This window comes from Falco peregrinus, chromosome 5 (assembly GCF_023634155.1).
Source record: "Falco peregrinus isolate bFalPer1 chromosome 5, bFalPer1.pri, whole genome shotgun sequence".
Lineage (NCBI taxonomy): Eukaryota > Metazoa > Chordata > Aves > Falconiformes > Falconidae > Falco > Falco peregrinus.
Genome location: NC_073725.1, coordinates 79,956,852 through 79,980,550, shown reverse-complemented (window position 1 = coordinate 79,980,550; position 23,699 = coordinate 79,956,852). Strand labels below are relative to the sequence as shown.

Genomic DNA, 23,699 nt, shown 5'->3' with positions numbered 1-23,699 from the left:
AAACAGGTACAGGCTTGGATAACTTCCACATAATCAAATTTTGACATCAATTCCTATTTGCTCAGGCTGAACTGCAAGGGTCTAAATTTCCCCAGAAAGATGGGAAGCGTTCTCAGGTGCTCTTCAGTAAGGTGATACATCTTCCCTTCACACCTGCTCTGAGGGTTGGATCCTTTGGATGTCTTGCAAAAGAACCAACAGCTTAGCAATGAGATCTTGGCAGGTAAAGTGAATAACAGACGAGCCCGAAAGAAATCCAGGCATTGCATTTATATTTGCAGGTAACGTTTCAAGAAGGTTTTAAGCCTGAGAAATAGTGCTATAACTCCCACCATGCTAACACTTCTTGCAGATACTTCCAGCATTTGCACCCTAAGCCAAAAGGATCACAGGTGTTTAGCAGTTTTTTTCAGATCACAGCACAGTCTTCTGAATTTTGAAAGTTTCAGTTTTACTGTTTGCCTCATATTCTCTCTTATAACTGTACTTTTAAATTCATGTGCCTTATGGTACTGTTGCAGTCACATGTCAAAAATTCCAGGTATTTCAGGAATGCAGATCTCTGATAGAGAGGACTCATTTCACCCCTGGTGTCTTGCTCTCCCTACGGACAGGGCATCCCTAATCAAGGAAGAAGAGCCAGAAACATACAGGCCAACCTAAGAAAGTACTTCTTAAACATATTCACATGAAAAATGGAAATATTAAAGCAAAACAGTTAGGAACACTAGAATCTTAATTCTATCTGGAATTCAAATTCACCTCCATTAAAGTATTAGTCATAATTTGAATTAAAGGTGTGCTCTGGCTACTGAACAACTTCCAGTGACGCTGCAAAAAAAAATATTGAGAAACCAATGGCAAATACACTTGACAAAGATGAAAGACTTGAACTTACACATAATGTGGAGAGATATTCAGAAGATGTAATTACATTTCCACTTAAATCAAATTGGTTAATCTGCCGGAACGCTATAATGTTAACATCTTCAATGTCACTGTTCCCAACCTGCAACATAAAGCACAGCCATGTTTTTACCCAGAGGAGCGGTTAACAGAGGACAGTTAGTACAACACAAACAGTGCTCATAATTTTTCACAAAAAGTGAATTTTGTTCTATGCTAACCACAGGGAAACTTGAAGGTTTTCCAGTTGCAAGTACTTTTCCTCCAGAGTGCACAGCTCACAATTACAGACCTGTGCATTACCAGCAGAATCCTGATGGCATTTAGTTAAAACTAAAAATTGAAGAAGTATCAAAATCATACATTATTTTGGAAGAGGATGAGTTACATACACAAGACTGACTGATACCTGAACACCGGCCTCAGTATTTTGCATTAGTGCTGAGAGATGCAGATTACTATGCTACAATGTTTATACAGTTGATTAATGAGGAATATCCTCATATCATAATATAACCTACAAAAATCTGTAACTTTATATTCTTCAAAATGGTTTAAAATAAGAAATGTTTGTGTTTCCCAATCTGAATTCTGATCAGAGTAAGAAAAGACATTTACTCAAATAATAACTGTAGTAACAGACAGGTTAGGGTTAGGCCAGATGCCACATCAACAGTCTGGCACCACGGAGGCTGGACATCTTTCCTGCAGGTGGCTTTCAAACACTTCTCTCTGCTGAGAAAATGGCAGGCTAGCCAGGATCCTAGTAGTACAAGTTACTGTGTACAGCTGTCACTTGCAGTACATAACCTTCATATGATTTTCTGGCATTTGGGTTGCCACTTCCTTCCCCTTCCTAACCAGCCGCAGGAAGACACTAAGGTCTTGAAAGATTTCTGCCCTTCTGTTTTGCTTCAAATGAGGAAACCCTGGTCAGGTGGGTGTCTGAGCTCAAACAACCACCACCTCCCACTGAAAAGTTCCGGACAGGTAACAAAGGCTAATTAACCTTTGCTGGATGTCAAGAGATAAAAGCAAGACAGCTAATCTGAATCTGTAAGGACAGAGGAATATTTAACAAGATTTCATTAGTTTTCAATTCAGAGTTGTTATTACATCCTATAAAGATTTGCTAGTCTGAATGACAATTTCACCTACATCAAGACTGCGGGATTTGGACCAAATAAAGCATAACAAGAGTTATCTATCAATCCATAAATACGAAGAGATAACAATATGAGAATTTATGGCATCCTCAAGTCACTACTGCTTTGTTCCACGTCATAAAGAAATGCTGAAAAGTATTTATACATTTATTCTCTTGTTTCCTGATGTATAGTTTTCGTGACTGTGAGAGAATTCTTTTGACTTGTTTATTACTTAGGCTTTATTTTACTTCTGTTTTAAACTATGATGCTGGCATGCAATACAGGGACTATATTTAGGGAGCTAACTTGCTGAGAGCCACTTGTCTGAACAAAATGCATTCAACTACATTGCTGCTGATAGAACAGACATAATGCCTAGACAGATGCATTTCGCATTTAAGTGATACTACAAAAAAAGAAAAAATTACCTCAATTGCCCGATGCTGTGGTAAAGCTCTTTCAATGTGATCATTGCCTTCAGCTTTAAGTTGGACATGATACACACAACCAGGCTAAAAGCAACAGTCAGATGATAAATCCCAATACTGAATAATACATACTTGAATTTTAGAAAACTGTAAGAGAATTTTCTAACATTCCATTTAAGATACAGCACCCAAACAGATCTAACTCTATCCAGTTAAAGTTTTCCTTATCCCAAATAGAAAATCCAGCTCACTAACACTATTAAGGGCGTTTACTGATAGAAATTACAAAAGGGTTATCATAGAAATGTCACCAGCTTATTACATTACAGTATTAAAAGAAATCATCTGCTGTGAAGTGTTTTAGCTTCAAAGAAAATGCATATAACAAGAATAAAACCTGATCAAACACTGCTTTCTGCTACAGCAAATTGCTTACTCCATACATACTGATGCCATAAATTCAGCCTCCACATTTCCTTCAGAACAGCTTACTTCACATACGTGCTGTACAATCAACATCATACATCCACCCAATATCCTGCTAAAAATGCACTGTCACAGTGTTTTCACAGGAGAAACTAAATGCTTCCCCAAATTCTTTTGCCTAAGAAAATTCCCCACTATAACACCTGAGCGCCGCTGAACAGCTGTCAGACACATTCGGTACATCGATCGGGGGCCCATGTCATGTCATGCAAACTGCTCAGTGTTTGTGGGAGGCCATAACAGTATGCTGGCACCAAGTTCCACGGGTTTATACTAAAAGTTTTTCCCCTGCTTTTGCTAGAATGAATGTTCATTACATGACAGTGTTTCCTAACACAGAGCGACTCAAGGGAATCCGAGCTAGCAAAAGTGATGGGAAAACAGAAATCGGTAGCTAATTAATAAAACACATTTTATTGCTCCACTATCATACTAACATCAAAGTAAATGACAAAGAGCATCCTAATCCTTACCAGAAGGCCACGTAGCCTGAACTTGCCCTCTTCATCAGTTATTGTGTCTTCTCCATAGATGCTACAGTCCTTCTGCCCCACAGCTTCTACGGAGACTCCCTGCTCAGGCTCTCCATTTAAAGAAGAAACTGTGCCGTAACAGCTAAAGGTAGAAAGAGAACCAATTGCTACAGATGGGCAGATGCTGTTTTAATGGACATTTTAAAAGACATTTTATTACCGTAACTGACAGAAAAAGTACTTAATATATTATCGTAGCATGGAGAAGGAAACAGGAATTTATAATGTATATGTAAAACTGCTTCAAGCATTAGAATTCGCTGCAGTTCAGAGCACAACTTCGGGAATCCAAGTTCCTTGACCTCCATGAACAGCAGCACTTACCCCTGAGGGCAAGGAAAGTATGGATCTTGAAATCAGACACCTGAATTGCTCTACCATCCCTAGAATAGTCCTCTCCTCTCCCACTGGACATAGCACAAGCGACTTCCAGTGCCACTAACACAGTGCTTTCATAGCAATGTTTCTCCTTACAGTCCTGCCATCTGGGCTTAGCTATACACCCACACACATGAGAAAAGGATACAAAAAGTACTTAAACACACTATAATAGTTGAATTGTGCCTTCAAAAGTACCTTCCAAACCTCCAGGACAGAGGTGTATCAGGAGAAAATACATATTTTGCATAATGCATCCTGATACAGTACGCAGCATTTTGCACGGCATTTCAGCTCTTACTGACCTGTAAGCTGTTCTGTAACCAGTTATCCGAATTTTAAGATTTTGTCCTTCCTGCACTTCAATCATCTGTGATGATGGTTCAAAGCGAAACTCTTTCATCATAGGTTTAAAATAATACTGCCCTGGGCTCTGCAAACAGGCATAAAACAAGCTGTTTACTGACAGCGACACAAAAATTCACAAACTCCAAACAATTATGTTTCTGCAAGAGCTCCCTGAAGAGCTCAAGTTCTTTGTCCCAACCGTAGGTTAAACTGGTCGGAAAACGTGAGAGCTGAAAAACTGGGAGCACATTGGACAATACATCAATGGAACTCCACCAGGTGATAAAGCCTGAAGAGGGAAAGGAAACTATGGCCCTAAAACCTTCCCACAAGACCTCAAGGACAGGAAGGTGACCAGGAGAGAAGGATGTCCTCAAGGAAACTATTTAGGCATGTCTACACACATATACAGATCAATAATCTAATTAGATTTCTTTCCTCTAAAGAGTCTCAAATGATCATCAAGAAATTGGCTTGTTTCATGTTTACAGAGTGCAAATTAGGAACTGAGATCAATCAACATAATCTACTACGCTGGGGAGAAATCTCTTGCCAGGTTTGATTTCACATCTTTCACTTGCTAAGATTTTAAGTGCTGTCCACTGCGAGGGACCTACAACTCTCAATTGTGGGTTACAATTTCAAGGGAGACCATGCATCCCCCTGCCACTGAAGAGAGCCAACAGCATCCCTTTTTTTGAGGGAAAAGTAACACAGCATCGCGCATGCAGCCACATTCAGAAGATTCCAATTCAACTTACCAGATTGGAAAAAGTCAGCATGCCATTATCCTGCGTAAGGAGGTTGGACCGAAATACCCCTCCACTGAGAGACAGGAGAACTCCAGCAAGAGCCTGGTCATCCTCTGATTTGATCTGTTTTGAAAAAGCAGTAGTTTTAAATGGAAGTGAGGGTTGCTTTACAAAGGGTTCAATCCAGAAGCCCCTTGCTCTGGCTCTGAGCACTCAGCTGTAAGCAGAAAAAACCAGCCACATCTGCAATGTAACTTCTGCAAGACTACAGGGCTACAGAAGCTCATGCTCTCAACACCTAGGCAGTCACAACCACACATAGCATGTATCACCAGAACAGTCATCCTCTATCACTTCATTGTTGTGGCCCCCTGCACATCTTAAGTATACCAAAGACTAGTACAGTCTGGTCCAACTAGTGCCTGGTTCATGAAAAAATCACCTGGATGGATAAAACTCATTAAGATAAGGTGGTCCACCCTACAAAAGCAAATAAAACCTGTCTTCTGGACTGCAGGCTCTAACTTTCCAATCTTCCAAAATATCTTCTGCACGGCAAGTCATGGTCTACAATCAGGCTCATCCACTGAGATCTGTTTCCCCAGGACAATATTATCCCCAAATCCCACACCTACTTGTGTTTGACTGGGAGACGTGGGTTATGATTTTTGCCTGTCTAGCTATAACTGCAAACACTATTCATTCAGAACCCAAAGTGTTTAGAACATTACCTCAAACGTCACCCCAGCAAGAGCAAAAGCTTTGAAGTCCCCAATTGTTCCTTCCACTGCAGTCAAAACAAATCCTTCTTTCTGAGCAGTAACTGTGTATTCCAAGTCACTGTGGAGTGGCCCAACACTTCAAATAAAAGGAAAGAATAAGTTTTTTTTAAAAAAGCACTTTGATATCACATACACCTTGTCAAGTCACCGTTGCACTTTAACGAAAGAATCCAGATCAAAATAAATCCATTAATTACCTGTAAGCCCCTTTGTCATCAGTGAAAACTGTGATGAGCGGGGAAGTTGCTCCCTTTTCACCAATGACAATCTCAACACCTTCCAATTCAGGATGAATTCGCCCTTCCAGAAACAAGCCTGCTTTTCCATGAATCTCTATCAGCTTTCCAGGACAACTCTCTTGGTCGTTGCAAAGCGGATTTAAGACAAACAAGTAAGTCAAAAATACACTCACTGTTCTGTCTTACAGCAAGAGTTTAACTACTTCCAAAGTGCTCAGCTGATGTTCTTTTACTTTAGAATAAGAGATCAACCCACGTGATTGTATGGTCTCTCAACACATCTTAAAACATTTGAACATTCCCAAAAATCAATAACTATCCAAAACTATAAGGACATCTCCAAAACAAACATTATGGATTTGCTAAGTACTTTGAAGATTCATTAAGTTACATATACTGCAGCCACATGGAGAAGATTCCAAAATACTCCCTTCTAACTTATACTAGACTGAACTTGGACAAAATTTTTGGAGATCAATTTCAGGTCAGCATATGCCATGTTTAATAACATAAGTAAATTTTTTTATTTCCCACCCCCCCCCAGTGTATTTAGAATGTGCACAACAAAGAGGCACATCTCTTAGGGGTACCTAACATTTTCTTGTGATTTTAAAAGAGGTAAACCTGAGGGCAAGATGGACACTGACTTAACATGTAGCATCAACTGACTCACGATAACCCCAACAACTTTGAATTTTAATTTTTTTGTGAATACTTTTATTATTGTAACTTACTATGAAGAAAACTTAACAGAAACTGGAATTTAGTAACAAACCCAAAATACAAGCACTGCTTTGCACAACTATTTTTCTAGACAAGACTAATATGAGCAATTCTGAAAATGTGGTATAATATCCAAAAATCTAGCTCCTCCTCTTCTGTCAGGTGGTCTTTCAGCACTTGGAAGCATATTCTGCTGATAAAAACTGTACCTGCACCCGCTACCAGATACCCATGCTTCCAAATTCCGAAATGAAATCAGCCGAAAGAAACAGTTGCAACTGGAACTTTCCTAACGTTACCTTTGAAGAGCTATTCATACGTTCATCTATAAGGACACATTTCTGCCTTAAAAATCTACTCCTTTCAAACTAGATTTTATTTATATTTACCTCCACTAACAACTGTTTCCACATAAGGCGGGTAGAAAAGCAGCTCTTTTGATGATGGTGTCACAGTAATTTTCTCTCCAGATCTGTAAAACACAAATTGGAAAAAAATGGAATTAGTAGCTCTCATGTAGAACACAGTACTGTATATTGACCCAAGAATCCATCTAAACACCCAAGCAAAAAGCATCAACAATAACCTAAGCAAAATTCATATTAATGTAGTGCTAGTTTCCATTTAGCTCACAGTCAACACAGGCACAGGTACCCATACAGCAGCCCTTTCCTGTATGGAACATGCCACTATTCTGTCTGGTGGAAACACCAGACAACAGTACAAAGAATACACCTTGTCCATCAGAGCTTGGTATTACCTTGCCCAGTATGAAAATTCATATAGGAATGGTCCTTGGAGCTCCTCCACCATTTCTTGCACTGGAGGCTTTGTTCCTTCCTCCTCCTGACCCTTCTTTTCTCTCTCCTGTCGGCGGGTCTCAATTTCTGCCAGCTGCTGCTCCCTGCGTAACTCCTGTACCGATTTCAGGGGCCCTAAAACTAAGGCAGGTTCACTGTCAATGGATGACCTGAAACACGGAGAAGAAAACAAAATCACCTCCTTTCACATGGAGGGGTAAGAGTTTGTAATACCTGTTAATTACTACCACAGCAGGCAAGTCCCAGGAATATTTTTTTTAAATCCATTACTTTTTAATTTTGTTATTTATTCCAAGCAGAACTAAAACTTCTAGCCTCCATATCAACCAGTTACCAGTAGAAAGGCTCATTCACAGGCACTACAGGTAACCTACCCGGCCTATCAGGAAAGGACCTACTTGCAACTCTCATAAATCCTGCCCTATGACACTATAAACCATTTCAAGAAATGTACAGCCCTCTTGCTTCCTCTCCCCCTCTGCCATGCCTCAGCATCCCACTGCAGAACCAGAGTCACATGCCTACACATCAACCAGTTCGCAGTGTCCAGCACATCTCAGCTTAGCTTAGGTTTTGGTAGGTTGAGTCTTGATTTTGTACCAGTTACCAGGCACCAGCTCCACTGCGGGGGCAATAACCTCCCACAGGCAAGCCAGCAGCAGTGGTAGATTTTTAAGTCAAAGGACCAGTACCTTTACAAGAGCCCTCTTGTAAAAGAAAAAGCCTGGAATTCCAAACCGGTGAACATGCTTAATACAGAAAGGATGAGTTATACAAAACCAACAAAAAGACTGGTAAGGTGGTTTTTTTCAGTACTAGGAACTTCCCCTCAGAACTACCTCTCAGGAGTATACAAGAAGAAAGTAACTCCTATCACAACTAAGTACTACCAATTGCTTGCAATTCCCAGGAAAAGCTCTAACCTATCTACCCGATACACTTGAACTATCCAGCTATCTTGTCACTCTCCAGCGAACAGATTGCTAGTTTAAGTTTAATCAAATTCTTTAAATCAGCTCAGAACAATGCATCTCATTTCATTTTCCCTGATCTTACATCCTCTTTTTTTTCTACCAATTCCTTCTAGTTTCCAACCATCCTTTCTATCTTATCTTCTGCCTCTTCTACAACAGTCTGAAAAACTGTCACAGAACATTGCAAAATTCTCTGAGAAGTGAGCTGAAATGATCACTATTACTTTTCCTGCAAACACTTTAGACGATCAGGATAGGCAGGATAGTTCTGTCTCCTGCTTCAGTCTTCACCTACATTCTGGGTTTTTTTAAGAGAAACAGATATTGTTGCTCTAACACTAAATTTCATCAAGGCTTTAAACTCATTCTCTGCAGTCCAGAGGCAACACAGAAATGTATTTAAAAAATATATTGTCTTAAAACCTATTAAAAACCTGTACAGACACACCCAGTCTCATGATAGTCATAATAAATTATTACTGTCTCATTTTTCAAACATAACAAGCCATCATCAAAAATTGTGAAATATCACCTTCATTTTTGGTTGGGGTTGTTTGGGGTTTTTTTGGTTAACTGAAAGTTAACAGGTCAGTGCCATGGATCTGGTATACAAACACAGACTTGTAAAAAAACTGGCTTGCTTTTAAATCCAGAGCTGTTCCTTTTACGTTGACGACAGTTCACAAATTGGACTTTGGCTGAAAAGCTTCAGGCAGGCTTGAACAGAGACAACCTGCAGCAACTGAGCTGCCTTAAAAGTACTTGCCAATAGTCTCAAAAATCCAACCACCCTAGGTCAGTATAATATTCCCCTACTCACTAAGTTGTTTTTAAAATCCTAATAGCTCTCTGCTGTCTCAATGTTTCTTTTCCAGCTGCTGCAGTTGCCCAGTAGTTGCAGTTACAGGTTCATTAAACTCAGGGAACTCGAGGCAGTGCTCTGCAGATAATTTATTCTCTGAAAAGATGTCTTCTACACTCATATAAGTTTGAGAACCCATAGTCTAGACCAAGTAGACATCAGCAGAGCATTAATAAAGCACTCATCATTATCAGACACTTCCAGGCAGATCTGGCACCTCATACAATTAAAGCTGTTCACAAATCAGTGCTCCCTAGTGAGCTGTCTGTTCAGCTAAACATAAATTGGCACATTAGTATGTAATCACTCTGCATGGTTTTCCTTTTATAACCCTCTTCACACCAGTAACAATGCTCTAAAGGAGTGGATTCTCATTCTGAGGAAACAAAAAGCAAAAAAACAGATGCCTGTGCTAAAGAGCTCTGACCTAAGCTAAAACAATATCCTCTGAATTCTGTATTGAAACCTCAGAAAATCGTACCCTTTTACCATGACACACAAGTGGAAAGGGGCTACACTGAAATGAAGTGACAATGTGCAAAATGAGGGCTGTGAATTATTTATCTACCTATAAAGAACTCAAAGCACAGCTTAGCACAAAAACCTCGAAGTCTAGTTGGATGCCATCCCCTTCAAAAGCAGCCACAGAAGTATTAAAACCAGAGTAAAACTTTATGAGAGATGTCTTTTTCTTCCACTTTTTATAGCTGAAAGATTTCTTTGTTCTTACTTAATGGTAATAGTCACATCCATCAGTTTATCTGTTATAATCGTGCCAAGGACATGGTGTCGAACTGCGGTGAGCGTCAGTATACTAGGAGAGGACCTGTAAATCAAAGCAACAAAGAGATGAATTCAAGATCCCCCTCCTAAAGAAAATAACCAAATCTTATTTAGCAGATTTTGTGCTCCCATCCCTAAGTTTAAAGCACTTTATAATAGATGATATAGAAATGACACAGCAAAGCTGTAGCGCTGAGATGATAGCATGTCAGAAAGGGAGCATTTTCCAGCTCTGAATCCCAAAGCACTGCACGACATTGGCCAAATTAGTTCCTTCCTCTGTGCCTCGTCTCAAGCTAAAGCTGATTTGATTGATTTCATATGCACAATACCTTTACACCCAGCAGAAGGACACTGAAAACTTCGTCATATTTGACATAGTTCACCAAGGTGCCCCAAGTCTAATGTTGCTTTGCTGCCAAAAGAGGGTTTCTGCTTCTATCCATTCACCCACTGCTGGCTCTCATCTTCAACATACATCTCTCTTTGAAGTACTTTGAATTCAATAACACAGCAGAAAACAATCAGATTTTAATGCAGAATGTGTTTTCTGCCATTTTCATGAATTAGATGTAGTCTGGGAGCAGAAAACCTCTTTTTTGGAAGCAAGGTGCCATTAAGCACATTGACAGACCATAACCTCTAACTAACTAATAAAACACGGCTGACAGGAAGATCAGCACTGCTTACCGGTGCAAAAACTGAGGTGAGCAGAATCAAGCCAGAGTCATGGCACTAGGGACGTACAACGGTAGCATATGCTTCTTGGTAAACTTACTATCCTACCTTTTGCATTTCAGCTCTTACAAGTGATCAACTGTTTCCACTGAAATCTCTCTCCTTCGTTACAAAGCTAAAGAACATTCAACGGAGAGAAGGCTGACAAAACTATGCATTTGAAGTTGCAGAAGCATCTTTAATGCCTACCATTAGTTGACTTCATTTTTTTTTTTAAGACTAGAAACACCAAGAGAACACATCTGATACACTTTGCTAAAGCTTCCCTCTATCGGTTAGAGACAGTCCTAGCAACACATCCTGAATTGCTGAAAGCAAGCAGCTACAGCAGGAGGAAGCTTTATGAAAGCACACTGACAGTTTTAAGATCAAAATCAGATGTTGCTCTTACGTGTCATAAGTGTAATACTCATGTTCAAACTGGTGGCAAGAACGTGGGGTCACTTCATATACACCTGTAAATGTGAAGTCAGAGAATGGTCCACTGAAAAAAGTCAAGCTTACTGTGTTGGCTGAATTCTCAGATCACATGTGACCTGAGATACAGAAAAATTACAGAATTTGACTATGTGTCTACTGCCTTTCACATAGACACTTGTAAATTAATTCACCTCTGTGTAGTCACAGATCACTACTGGAAGCTGCACAGAGTTTCTAATGTACATCAATACAAAACACAATTAAGTATCATTACATAATTACAAACATAAAAAACCAAACAAGCTCATAAGTAACCTGTTAATGTCCCACCACTGATACCTTTTGACTGATTACAGAACCACTGTATTACTGTATTGTGAATGAGACCACTGGTTCTAAGGATGAAATGTACAAAGCTGAAAACTGAATCAAAACCAAATAGATTTGTTAACTGTTTAGCAAAGGGGCCATACAGAGTATTAGCTCTAAGACACCAAAAGGAGAAAAAAAAAAAATCTAATCTTAAAACATTCTTTTTTCCTATTACAGATAAGCCTGCAATACTTTCAACGATTATCCCTCAAGAACCCTGTATTTAAATGAAACATTCTAACGTGACTGACAAATAGAAACCATATGAACAAGATTATTTTAACATGCTATTCATTCATAAGAGATCAAAGCCCTTCACCAAGTAAAAAAAAAAATTATTTTCCTTCTGTAATCTGTATTTAGGTGAAGGACTATATAGTAGCAGAATTCTAAAAACTTAGAATGGGACATTTATATACAGATGTAAATAAAACAATGCCCCTCAGAAACAACAAATTTTTATTTTTTTAATGCCTAGTAGTATTAGTGGACTGGTTATTTTTCATTTTTAAAACCAACATTTTAGAGCTGTCACCTGGCTTTGAAAGACAGAATCTATTAACTCCTTTGGACAGGTTATAAACACCAACATTCTCTGGTCCATTTCCATCCTGATAAAATTCCTGTGAAGCCACAACAGAATTCACTATTAGTAACTACCAAACAACAAAATGAAAACGGTATTTGTCTAAAGATACATTAATGCTTCTCTTTTATAGCAGGTAACAACACAACACCATTTTACTAGAACTAAGAGACAAATCTCAAAGCACTCTAAACATCAGTGTTGCTGTGCTATATGACTCCCTAGAGACATGAGAAAGCCTTGATTCCAAATATAATGCAACCTATCTACACAAGTTCATTAAAAAAATGACGTTTGTTACCTACATACCAGTGTAATTGCATGAGAAAGAGAACAGCGCAGCATATATCCAGTCTGCCTGAATTCTACTCCCGAAACATCTTCCTCCATGACTTCCAACTCCAAAGACTTATTCTTCCAGCACCAGTCTTCATGTACGATGCTTACTAGAACACACACCGCACAAAGCATTTCAGTAACGTAAAACTGTGAATAAGGACAGGTTCTGTGGTATAAAAAGCTTGTATCACTCTAAGTTCCCTGACAACAATCTTCAAAGCCAGATATACAACAATGACTACAGTAACAGACCTGGCTCTCAGCACTGCGGCATCACCAGAAATCCAGCACAGCTCAGAACAGAAAAGCTATTATAAAAAATATTATGAAGTCTGGTCACCCTGAAAGTTCTGCAGTGTGCACTACCACTGTGATAGTCAAAGAAGCCTAGAGGTAATCAGAACCTAACTCCAGTTTCACCTGGCAAAAGGATGTTCTGGCTCATGTATAAGAAGAGCAATCTGTACATACTCTTCCCTACACCTTTCCTTGGGAAACAATTTATTTTCATAGTAGGCCAAGGCAGGCTGGCCAAAAGACACATTGCTCTTAGGAGAGGTACTCTGGAAGCAGAACAGCTAGGGTGTGCCCCCGTCATTAGGCATGCGACAAGTCAGTTCATGATAAAGTCCCTCCCCTCACACCAGCCATGAAGACCCTAAAACAGGGGAGCAGTTACCTAACAAAAGGGTTAGACATACAAGATTAAGAAAACCTGATCCAGTGTTGTATAGTATTTTTGCAGATTCTCTCAAGTTTCAGAACTAGTTCCATGTTGAACATACGGTATCAATAATAACAGAACTATACAGATTAAGTCACAAATTTAGCTACTAAGGTAACACTTCAAGTTGTTCTCCATAACCCTACCTTTGTATTTGCCAGGTAGCACGTTTTCAAACGTGAAGGCCACTGAGTCCATGCTTCCAGAAAGCTGCAGGTTGCGTTTTTCACCCTGGCGGCTCACAGACTGTAACGTCACCACCAGATCACCACAAACATCTGTGCAGAAAAGACAGCAGAAAATGAGACTGCATTCCAGCTTGCCAGCTTTGCCTCCCAAACCTCCACTCCAAGCAAGCTTCTTGTGTGCTAACATTAAAATGATTACACTCTTCCAGTAGAGATCATTCCCAATTAAAACCCAATTAAATTAAAAATTTAATTAAATTAAAAAATTTAATTAAAATTAAAACTAAAAATTTCTTAAGCACGTTTACCAGTGCTTTTTTGCAATCTCCAGGAAGTCTGCGACTGTTAATCCTATTATCTAACAGCAAGTAACAACCAGAGGCCACCATTAAATCCCAGAGTTCACCTTGCTTGGCAGAGACTACAGGGCCCACTAAACACTTGAGAGACAGAACACAAAGTGCAGAGAGGATTCAGAGAGGAAAAAGGAAGGGCTAAAAAGTCACAAAAGTCAAGCTCCAGTCATCACTTGCTGAAATCAGTAGGTAATCCAAGGAAAATAGAAGAGAGGAACCTCAGACTAAAATAAAGACAAAAAGCTTATGAAAGAGAACAGAGATTGCAAGCTTCCGTCAACAGCTTGACCCTCTATCCTACAAGTTTCTACATGCACTACCTTGGTGGTTTTTTTTCCCTAAAAATGTCTTTTGTACCTCCAGTACTTCTCTGATTGATATACAGTATCCCTAGTGTCCGCCAGGAGCATTTCCTTCCAGTACTTACCCATCTTCTGAGGAAGGCAAACAGGTCAGAATTCCTCCCTGAGGAAGGAATGCTTGCTTATTCCTAGCAAGTATTAAAAATAGGTGGACAACTCTACTCCACAGTTTATTAAGGTAACTTACCAGGCTGTAACGTCTCCCAAAAGAAAGAGCTGCTTTATCTATGTGCTGGAAGTTAACTTTACTTATCTACTGATGGGGCTAACCACAGCAAGTGTCTTGATCTAAACAGTACTCATTCACATGTGCAGTGCTGAACTGCTCTGTTCCCATTTCCACTTCACTTTCAAAACTGGCTTTTACCTAAACAAGAGATCTTCCCCGAGACAGATGCCAAAAACTGAGAGAAGGTCACATCCATTACTGGTCTGTCTGTAACAGTAACAGGGAACATTTTGGGTTTCAAAGCCAATCCTGCTCTGGTCTCAGCCTCTGGAATAATTACCTGTAGAGTACATGACATGAAAACATCATCAGCTTTTAGATACCAGACCAAATACACCCCTTCTGCTGAGTTCAATCCACTTTTCAGCAATAAAAAAAAAAATAGAAATTTATTGTAAAGCCCAGGCAAAGCAAACCAGCCTCCCAAATATGCTTTTCAGTATTTTGTATTAAAAATCCTCCAAAGAACTGCAATAAAACTGAGCTCAAAATCCTCCAAACAGCTCAGTTTCAAAAGTCTAAGTGAATTTCACTTCCAACACATATACCTGCGTTTACATTAGGCTATTTCATTATCTATGAGGATAGTTAGAGGCCTTATAACCATGCACTTCCTCATCTTCCAGTCTGTACTACCTCCCACAATGCAAATTTGTGATGGTTCTGCTGTGATCTATAATCTCAGGAATCATTTAGGCACCTGAGTAAAGCACACATTACATGTCTCACTCACAAGATAATACATTACGACAAGGAGTGGTCTAAGAGGCATCACAACTAAGAGGAGAGAAATAAGAACTTCCAACCCCAATGGCCTGATCTCCTGATCTCCTTTTAACAGGCATAATGGACAAGAAGCATGCAAATCTCAGATTATTAAGGAAAAAAAAAAAGAAATAACTGTCATTGTTTAAATAGTGCAAACAGGAAAAAAAAGAGGAAAATCTAAACTCAGCTTCTCAAGTTTTAGAAATTAAATGTTTAAAGTCTTCTAAAACCTCACAATAGTCCTGCAATGAAGAGATGGAAGCTTATTCTTACCTGAACATTGTATGTACCCGATTTTGCCTTAAAACAAAATGCTCCATGAGGGTCAGTTTCTGTTGTAACCAGTGATGCTTTGTCCTTGTCCTGAGGCATCATGGTTACCTTGTATTTACTAATCTGTTTGACTGTGTCAGGGAAACGAGTTACTGAGATCTGGCCGCACACACTGAACCTGTTAAATACAAGAGAGCCGTCAGAATAAATATCTTGATTTGACAAAGCTCATGAAAAAATACTTGTTTTAAAATGTCCTTACAAAGTAAACCTTGCTATGTTGAGGTACTAACACATGAATTGGAATGGATTTCTGAAAGAGTGTTCATATCAAAGAGATACTAGATACAAGTCCAAAATGTATTAATGGGATCTTTTCTTTTACAACAAAGTCACCATGATGTTATGGTTTTATTTGCAAGCAACTTGCTTCACACTTCTCTAACATCAACTCAATCACTTCAAGCCTTTTTTTTATTTTTTGGCTAGGCAGGCAATTGACTTAGGCTTGCCATCTCTCTGTTTTTAAATAGTTTCAAATGTTTTGTGTCAAAGACCTCAAATATGATAGGCAATTCACTGGAACACAACCCTACTACACCTACATTTGTGAATACAGAAGACAATATGACAAATTAATTAGAAGCTGTTAAACTTTGCTTTTCACCTTCAACAGCACAACATATTTAGTGACTGCAAAAACCTGTAACTGATCATTTAACAGCACATGGGGATTTTTTCTGATTAGCTAGCTAAGTCTGTATGAACTAGTTGCCATTTGCTTCAGTAAATTCCTAGTCTTCACTTCTCAGAAAGGGTGCCACTATTTCTTCCTTAGGAGAAGCTCCTGGACACAGAACCATGCCCCTTTTGTCTTCTTCAGCTTGCACTCTATCTCCCACTACTGCGCAGCCTGACACCCCCAAAATCATCCCATCACCATTACACAGGCTTATGCCCAGCAGTCAAAGAATGACAAACAAGAAAAAGACAATTCATATCAGACAACCATGATCCCTTTTCCTTTCTTGGTTCACATACCATTCTAAAATTGTTCAATATACCCATGTCTTAGCATCTTCACCTGCACAGGAGAGGTTATTAAGAGGGTGCTCTAAACCTTAACTAGTATTGAGCAAAATACTCTGGACAAAACATTATCCTGCACTCATGCTGTGCTATTAACTTGAATTTCTCAAGCAACACTTAGCTTCTGACAACAGTATGCAAGTCTGGGCATGATATGGGAAAGGACCACCCATTTTCAAGACCTTGTCTACATATCAGATTACATTTTAATCATGACACCAGTACCTACCCTGTTGCAATGATGTTTGCTAGCTGAGGTGTATTTGGTGCAATCTTCACGGTAATAGTATCAAAGAACAGATGCTCTTTCCTGGCATGAATTGTGTATGTACCTGTTGTTATGTTCTCAAGGCGGAAAGAGCCATCAGCTTTTGTTTTTACTGTAATAAATAACAAGAAGAGTTAAAAAAACAGAGCATGTGTTGACTGTCTATCCTGATGGGTTGAAAGAGCCAGAGGGCATGCACTGCTGTAGGCTATTTTTAATTTACATTGCACAACAAAGAGACAGTACTATGCCTTTTTTACTAGACCAGTCTTCATTTCCATATTTCAAAGCACAATCTGGCATATGGTTGAAAGAAAATAAGGTCTTCAACAGCAAAACAAATGAACACCTAATACTCTCCTCTAAGCCAGAAAATGTAAAATTAATCAGCTGCATGAAAACCACTTTAATATTTCAAATAAATTGCAACAAAAGTAGCGTATTATGTCCTGTACTTGAGCTTAATAAAGGCTTCTCTGTAGCAACAAAGACCAAGACCAGTGCACACCTTTAATCTGATTGTTCAGCGTCACAGTGGCATCAGCAACTCCTTCTCCTTCAGGACCGTTCAACACCCTGCCTGTGACAGAGAAACCCATCACATGGAAAACAGGCTGAAATGGGAAAAAAGCTAACATTAATCTTCACTCAGTAAAAGCAAACACACACCTACAGCAATCAACAGTGACCATTTTCACACACACATACATATAAAAGGAATTTATTTCCAGCTTTAGGAAAAAAAATGTACAGGAAGAGATTCTCAGTTTATCTGCATCACTACAGTTCAGAAGGCCCAAATGACAGATCATAATGCCATCACACCAGGCACTCCGCAAACCATAACAACCTACAGGCCCTTCTCCAGAGCTCTGGCACGCTGAATGAGGAAATTTAAACAACCTGAAAGATCACTGCCTGTCCACATCATGGACATGAAAGTGAGCATAGCACACAGCTTTTCCCTGGTTTTTTTCTTCCTAGTAAAAGGGACTGAAGTGTAGAAATACAGCATGATGCTGGAAACTGTCTTTATATGCTGTGCAAGAGGGTATGTGTAACAGACATCTTCAAACTTCTTACGAAGAAGTTTTTCTATAAACACACCTACTTACTGCTAAAATCAGTTATACTTTGACGGGAATGAATAGCACAAAAAGATTATTTCCTCTGAATGCCTTACCTCAATCTGTAAACTGTCATGCTCTACAAGGAAGTCCAGTCTAGATGGTGCAACATCAAAGGTAATTCTCTCTCCCCTGTAGAATGGTATCTGAAAGATGACACATCGCTTTGACTCCTAAGAAGCTATGACAACAAAACTGTTTTCCTTTACCATTTTCCATGGGTTTATTATCATCACACACCTCTATGAAAAGCCAATGGGCTGCAAACTTTCCGGAAAAAATAACTGAGAGGGGTGGAGACAAGAAAAAAGGTGGTATTTCAAGATCAACTGATGGAAATCATATGAGATTATCTGAAGAGACGGAAATGTAACCCTCTACTCAGAATACAGCAAAGGTACTGTGATGTGCAAAAGCTTGCAGATAGGAGACTATATGATCACTACAAGGGTTAAAGGAATGAAAGAACACATTGAATCCCACTTCTAGAGTGTGCAGACTGAGAACGCAGGACCATCACTCTAGGCAGCATGCAGACAGCCGTGCTCCCACACTGCCCGGACGTAATAAAGAGAATGGGCAAAACAGAAAACAGAGAGCTTAAACGACATGAAGTGGCTGTAGCCAAGTGAAACTTGCAGTGTCCCAGCAGCCTCTAGGTGTTATTCTGTGACTGGCCAATGTATTCAGGTAATTCAGAGCCTGATTTGCAACTAAGTCCTACTGCAGAGCCCTACCACAGCAACTTACTTCACTGTCATATACTTTAGGTTGAAGGTTCCATCCACTTAGAAATATTTCAACTCTTTCTGTTTTAGCAGCTACAAAGTTATGCATGATCTAGTGTAGAAAATGAAAGGTAACAACCCAATGGATAGACAAGCAATGAACTTTGTAGCTACTTACCACAGTGTATATCCCACTTGGCAGAGAAAGAAAGCTGAAAGATCCGTCTTCTTTTGATACAACATTGCATAAATAGGAGAGAGACTCATCTCTTGACTGGAATCCATCCACAGGAGAAATATTGCAGCCCACAACATCCTGTGGCAATAAATGTAATACAACTTTTTTTCTCATGCGAGAACAGAGAAAATTTGGGGGTGGGGGAGGATGTAGGACAGTTCAAAATATATAATATTCTATATAATCCCAGAACTGCACTGCATGTCTTAACATTAACTGACTTCAGTTCTGTGGACGAGCTTAACATTATAGAACAGAGCTCTACTCTACATAACAAATCACAGTACGTGACCAGATGTTTCACACTCATTTCATAACACACTTTCAAGGTGGCAATACCAGCTGTTGAACATTGTCTTCACATCAAGAAGGCAAAGAGCAGTCAAGAAGTCATGCTGAAGACACGTAACAGCTACTGTACAGTAAATTTCAAGATTTGTCTGGCAACATCTTGTGTCTTGTTCCAGAAACTGGTCTTTTGCCATGGAGAAGTGTCATCCTCACCAGGGAACATATTACTAACCAACATTTAACATGCAAAAAGGTGTAACTGAAAAAATATTGTCTTCCAATCGTAGCCCTCAACCTAACCCACATGGAAGATACAGATCAATAACATGCTGTGAACCGTATTGTATTTTGCACTTGTTGCCTGCTTCAGTTGAAGTATTAAGTTTTCTATGCCCCTGAACAGCCTGATTGTTGAGGAACCCTGTTGTTTGAAAAGAATAATGAGGAGTTCAAAAGAGTTGAAATAAAAAGAATTTTCTACATTCTTGTGTCCAAAACCCACGTAGACCTTAAGCCTCAAGTTTGCCAACATTTAAACAGATGGCTGTTGTTGATCTGAGTAATTCCACGGAAGTCGTGAAAATTCAGCATGCATGCAAATGTTGTATTTGCCTTGTTGGGGGCAGGGGGGGGAACTTAAGAAAAAAAAAAAAAAACCACAACAAAAAATACAGCCTGAGGGGTTGTACAGTTTATGTTTTCTCTAAGCCAAGCTCAATGAAGAACAGAGATAAGTATCAGGGCAACATGTATCTAGGAGCTATTTAGCTGCTTCTTATTTATGTCCATACTCATATTGAAAAGGTACTGATACGCCATTACCTCTTTAGTGACCGAAGAAGAGAAAAGGAGAAACATGACCCCTTTCATTGGTTCTCCATCACTCCTCACTGACCCAGAAACATTGTAGCCTGCAACAATCAGAGGGCTAGCAGCGTAAGCATTAGAACTTGTCACCCGTACCACTGTGTTTGACTGAAATACAGAAACACATACATTTCCATCAAGAGTAGGCATTAGACCTCATTTAGAGCACTGAAGTAACAATCAGAAGCTGTATATTCCACAAGAGAAACAGAGACAAGAGCAGCAGTACTCAAAAAGGGTCTACAGGCTATTCAAAACACAAAGACGCTAAAGCAAAGATACTTCACAAGAGTGTTTTTCTTATTTTACTTATTTAGAATTGCTCAGGATCCCAGAGCTCCTCAAAAAGCAAGCAACCTGAAAGGGAAGGATCAGAGTATCTGCTACGATATTCAAGCTCCTGCAAAATGTATAGGATTAGAAGACAGAAAGCAAGAGCCCATTTGCCAGTCCTTCCCTGGCTGGCCCACTATCTCCAAACTGGGCCTGCACAAGGCAGTTTCTTGACTACCTAAATTAAATTTACGAAAACTCCATTAACCTTGTCCAGTCACAAAACCCCTTCCTCACACCAGTTGATCAAGACTAGCAGGTCCACCCTCACTAAACAGGTAAACCAGAACTTTTGTAGGCTCTAACCTCTTTCAACATCCAGGTAGGATGAGATGCAAAGATTTCATATTCACCAGGAAGCACTTTAAAGAAAGCAAACCTGTAAGGCAAGAAAGGGGTTACAGCTCTCCAGAAACAGTCACAAACTTTGTTTACAGAAAAACAATTCAGGTTCTACGTACATGTTAGAAAAAAAGTATTTCAGAACTACTATAATCCCAGCCAATATGGCAGAACTGAAGAACCTTGTGTAAATGAACAGATGAATTAAGTATGCACCACCCTACTCACTTTCCTCCAGGTTGTGTAACAGTTGCTTGTAAGTTTACTTCACTGCCAGCATTTCTCAGTACAACCTGGACTCCAGCAGGACCTAATGTCTGACCTTTGCTGAGAACCTGTCAAAATTAAAAGAAACCAGAGTGTAAATTGATTAAAATGACTTGCAGAACGGAAGTAGAATGCTTTTTATTCGGGTAGAATCAGCATAAGATGGAATAAATAAAGTTAAAAGACTCTAACCTTTCCATTCACAGAAAACCCTGTGAACACAAAGTTAATATCACCTCCCTTTGTGCAAATGTCATTAATGCCATCCACATGGATGTCTACACTGGTTGGTTCTGGAAGGGAAGAACAACGAAACATCATGGTAGTTACTGACAGCAGTCACAAAGCAATCCTACTTTAGCTTTACAAAACTTTCTACAGACATACAGTAACTCAAAGCCACAAGTTTTGCTCTGCAAGTCTTGCCTCAACAAAGTCAAAGCGCCTGCAAATCCTGATGTTGAAAACCCTTCTTCCCCCTCCTATTGTAGCGACTTCCATCAAAACCCCACATTCCTTCAAATCAGTTCATGGGTTACTTTGTCAGTGTCTACCTTAAAGCTTTATTTTCTTTTTGTACAGTAAGCACATTTTAGTTATTAAAACCATACAGTAGGGCTTATCTCTCTTGAAAAGTGCTTGATTTTCCCTGCCAACTTCAAATTAGAGGTAGTTAAGTCCCACACTGCAGATACGTAAGATATGTAAGAAGACATATACAAGCACTTACCAAAACTCCACCCTAGGGGAGGTTCAATTTTAAGAATGAAATCCCCCTAAAAATAAAAAAGCAATAACCGTCTTAAATGATGAAATGTCTTGATGGAATGTTTGAAATGTCTTGAAAGGATGAAAAATGAAAGGAAAAAAAAAAAAGTCAGAACACAAGCATCATGCCGCTGAGAGTAACACAAGACTCAAGTATCCCATTCTCCTTTCCTCCTACTTATGATGCTTTGTTCAAAGAAGCAACAATATCTGCCCAGACAGGCTGGGATGCTGGGCTCACGTGCAGCCAGCTAAGAACAAAAATTATGTATCATCATATTTATACTGCTTCCAGACCAAACCTGGCTCATGTTTAGGCAGCTCAGTGTTAGAAACTGTTCAGATCTATCTCTACCTGCCCCAACAGATGTGCTCTAAATTAGCCATTAGTATTTCCACTAGGACGTCCCACTCAACCATTCTGCCCAAACGGGATAGCAAAATTTCAACCCTATTAAAAACTCTGCACCAAAAGAGTATTAATCTACACAGAGATCCTCTTTAAATCTGCGGGCACCACACATGTTCTGCCGCATAGGTTCTACAGTTCATCCACGGAAAGGCTCAAAGATCTAAGAACGAAATCATTGAGATCAGAAAGCATCTTATGTTCTCAGGTTGGGAAGGGAAGGATTTATTTGGCAGCTGGACCAGATGATCTTTAAAACCTCCTTCCAACCCAAACCATTCTATGATTCTGTTTCTGATCCCTGAGTTAACTAGCCCTTTAAAAGAGCAAAAGACTTACACCATCTGAAGGCAGCTTGTATTTAATTTGAATGTAAACTTCTTTCCAGCCTAAACAGACACGAAACATTCGACACATTCTGAGCTTCCTGTACTGTTATTTTCTTAAGATATCTTTATTCTCTGCAATTAAGTCATTCATTATTGATTCAGCCATATCAAAACACATTCCCATGCCGATTTATTTTGATTTCTATAGGTAGATAACTGAAAGCTTTATGTGTACTCTGTAGGAGCCCATACTTTCTGGGCAGTTCGCACAGCTGCTAGCACAGGGTTTGCTGGCAGCAACAAGGGCAACTTCAGACCAACAGCACCAGTGCAACACCACAGCTGAAGTTACTCGGCTTTTTCTCATGATAACACTTGGCACCGAGACATAAGCATCACAGTACGAAAAGACACAGTTGAAAGTTTGGTCTGAACCAAACCAAATCACATCCCAGCACCAAGGTTTCGCGGGTGGGTGGTGTCCTGAGGCTGCCGGGGCACAGGGGCAGCTCCTGCTCGGTCCCTCACCTTGTCGTAGAGGGGAATCATGAAGTACCCGTTGTTGGGGGCACAGTCCGTCTGGTACTTCAGGGTGCCGTGCTTGGTGTACAACTTCACCTGAAGGAAACACGCAGGAAAGACAAACAAGCTACGTTAAAAGCCGCCAGCAAAGCTGGAACCTGGCATTCTCTAGCCAAGAGCTTTTACACTGCAGCACCCGCACGTCCCCAGGGAATAGCGAGAAATCCGCAGCCCGCCCGGCGCCCGGGCCGAGCCCCGCAACCGGCACCGCACGGGCAGCGCGGGCCACCCGCCGCCCTCCCCCGGCCGCGGCGCGCTGCGGGCAGGGCCGGGGGCCGGCGCCCACCTCGATCAGGGAGTAGTTGATCTCCACGTCAGACTTGACGAAGCCACCGCAGCCCACAACGATGTCCTCGGAGCCCCGCGCCAGGGCGCAGCACAGCGCGGACACCAGCGCCGCCGCCGCCCGCATGCCGCCGCCTCTCTGACTCAGCGCCGCCCGCCGCGCCGCCGGAAGGGCCGGGTCGGGCCGGTCCCGCGGTGCTGCCCCCTGCCGGCCCGGCGGGCTGTCCCGTCCCCGCCGCGGGCTGTCCCGTCGCAGCC

The 23,699-nt window shown here is 40.3% G+C and overlaps 1 protein-coding gene across 1 annotated transcript in view; it reads right to left on the bottom strand.

Annotated features, from left to right (window-relative positions):
• The window catches only part of LOC101914534 (BOS complex subunit NOMO1), a 28,768-nt gene extending 5,161 nt beyond the window's left edge, over positions 1 to 23,607 (bottom strand). The window contains exons 1-27 of the mRNA XM_055804456.1: positions 23,443 to 23,607; positions 23,103 to 23,192; positions 21,799 to 21,844; positions 21,261 to 21,361; positions 21,030 to 21,136; positions 20,766 to 20,838; positions 20,082 to 20,234; positions 18,909 to 19,046; positions 18,059 to 18,148; positions 17,384 to 17,489; positions 16,837 to 16,987; positions 15,519 to 15,696; positions 14,616 to 14,757; positions 13,489 to 13,620; positions 12,589 to 12,725; positions 12,229 to 12,316; positions 11,293 to 11,356; positions 10,111 to 10,206; positions 7,484 to 7,693; positions 7,113 to 7,195; positions 5,959 to 6,118; positions 5,711 to 5,837; positions 4,989 to 5,102; positions 4,185 to 4,312; positions 3,442 to 3,583; positions 2,483 to 2,566; positions 899 to 1,009 (exon numbers count right to left, since the gene is read on the bottom strand). Of these exons, the coding sequence (XP_055660431.1) occupies positions 899 to 1,009; positions 2,483 to 2,566; positions 3,442 to 3,583; positions 4,185 to 4,312; positions 4,989 to 5,102; positions 5,711 to 5,837; positions 5,959 to 6,118; positions 7,113 to 7,195; positions 7,484 to 7,693; positions 10,111 to 10,206; positions 11,293 to 11,356; positions 12,229 to 12,316; positions 12,589 to 12,725; positions 13,489 to 13,620; positions 14,616 to 14,757; positions 15,519 to 15,696; positions 16,837 to 16,987; positions 17,384 to 17,489; positions 18,059 to 18,148; positions 18,909 to 19,046; positions 20,082 to 20,234; positions 20,766 to 20,838; positions 21,030 to 21,136; positions 21,261 to 21,361; positions 21,799 to 21,844; positions 23,103 to 23,192; positions 23,443 to 23,568 (3,177 nt within the window). The 5' untranslated portion in view covers positions 23,569 to 23,607. The remainder of the gene's footprint in view (positions 1 to 898; positions 1,010 to 2,482; positions 2,567 to 3,441; positions 3,584 to 4,184; positions 4,313 to 4,988; positions 5,103 to 5,710; positions 5,838 to 5,958; positions 6,119 to 7,112; positions 7,196 to 7,483; positions 7,694 to 10,110; positions 10,207 to 11,292; positions 11,357 to 12,228; positions 12,317 to 12,588; positions 12,726 to 13,488; positions 13,621 to 14,615; positions 14,758 to 15,518; positions 15,697 to 16,836; positions 16,988 to 17,383; positions 17,490 to 18,058; positions 18,149 to 18,908; positions 19,047 to 20,081; positions 20,235 to 20,765; positions 20,839 to 21,029; positions 21,137 to 21,260; positions 21,362 to 21,798; positions 21,845 to 23,102; positions 23,193 to 23,442) is intronic.
• Between the last annotated feature and the right edge of the window lie 92 nt (positions 23,608 to 23,699).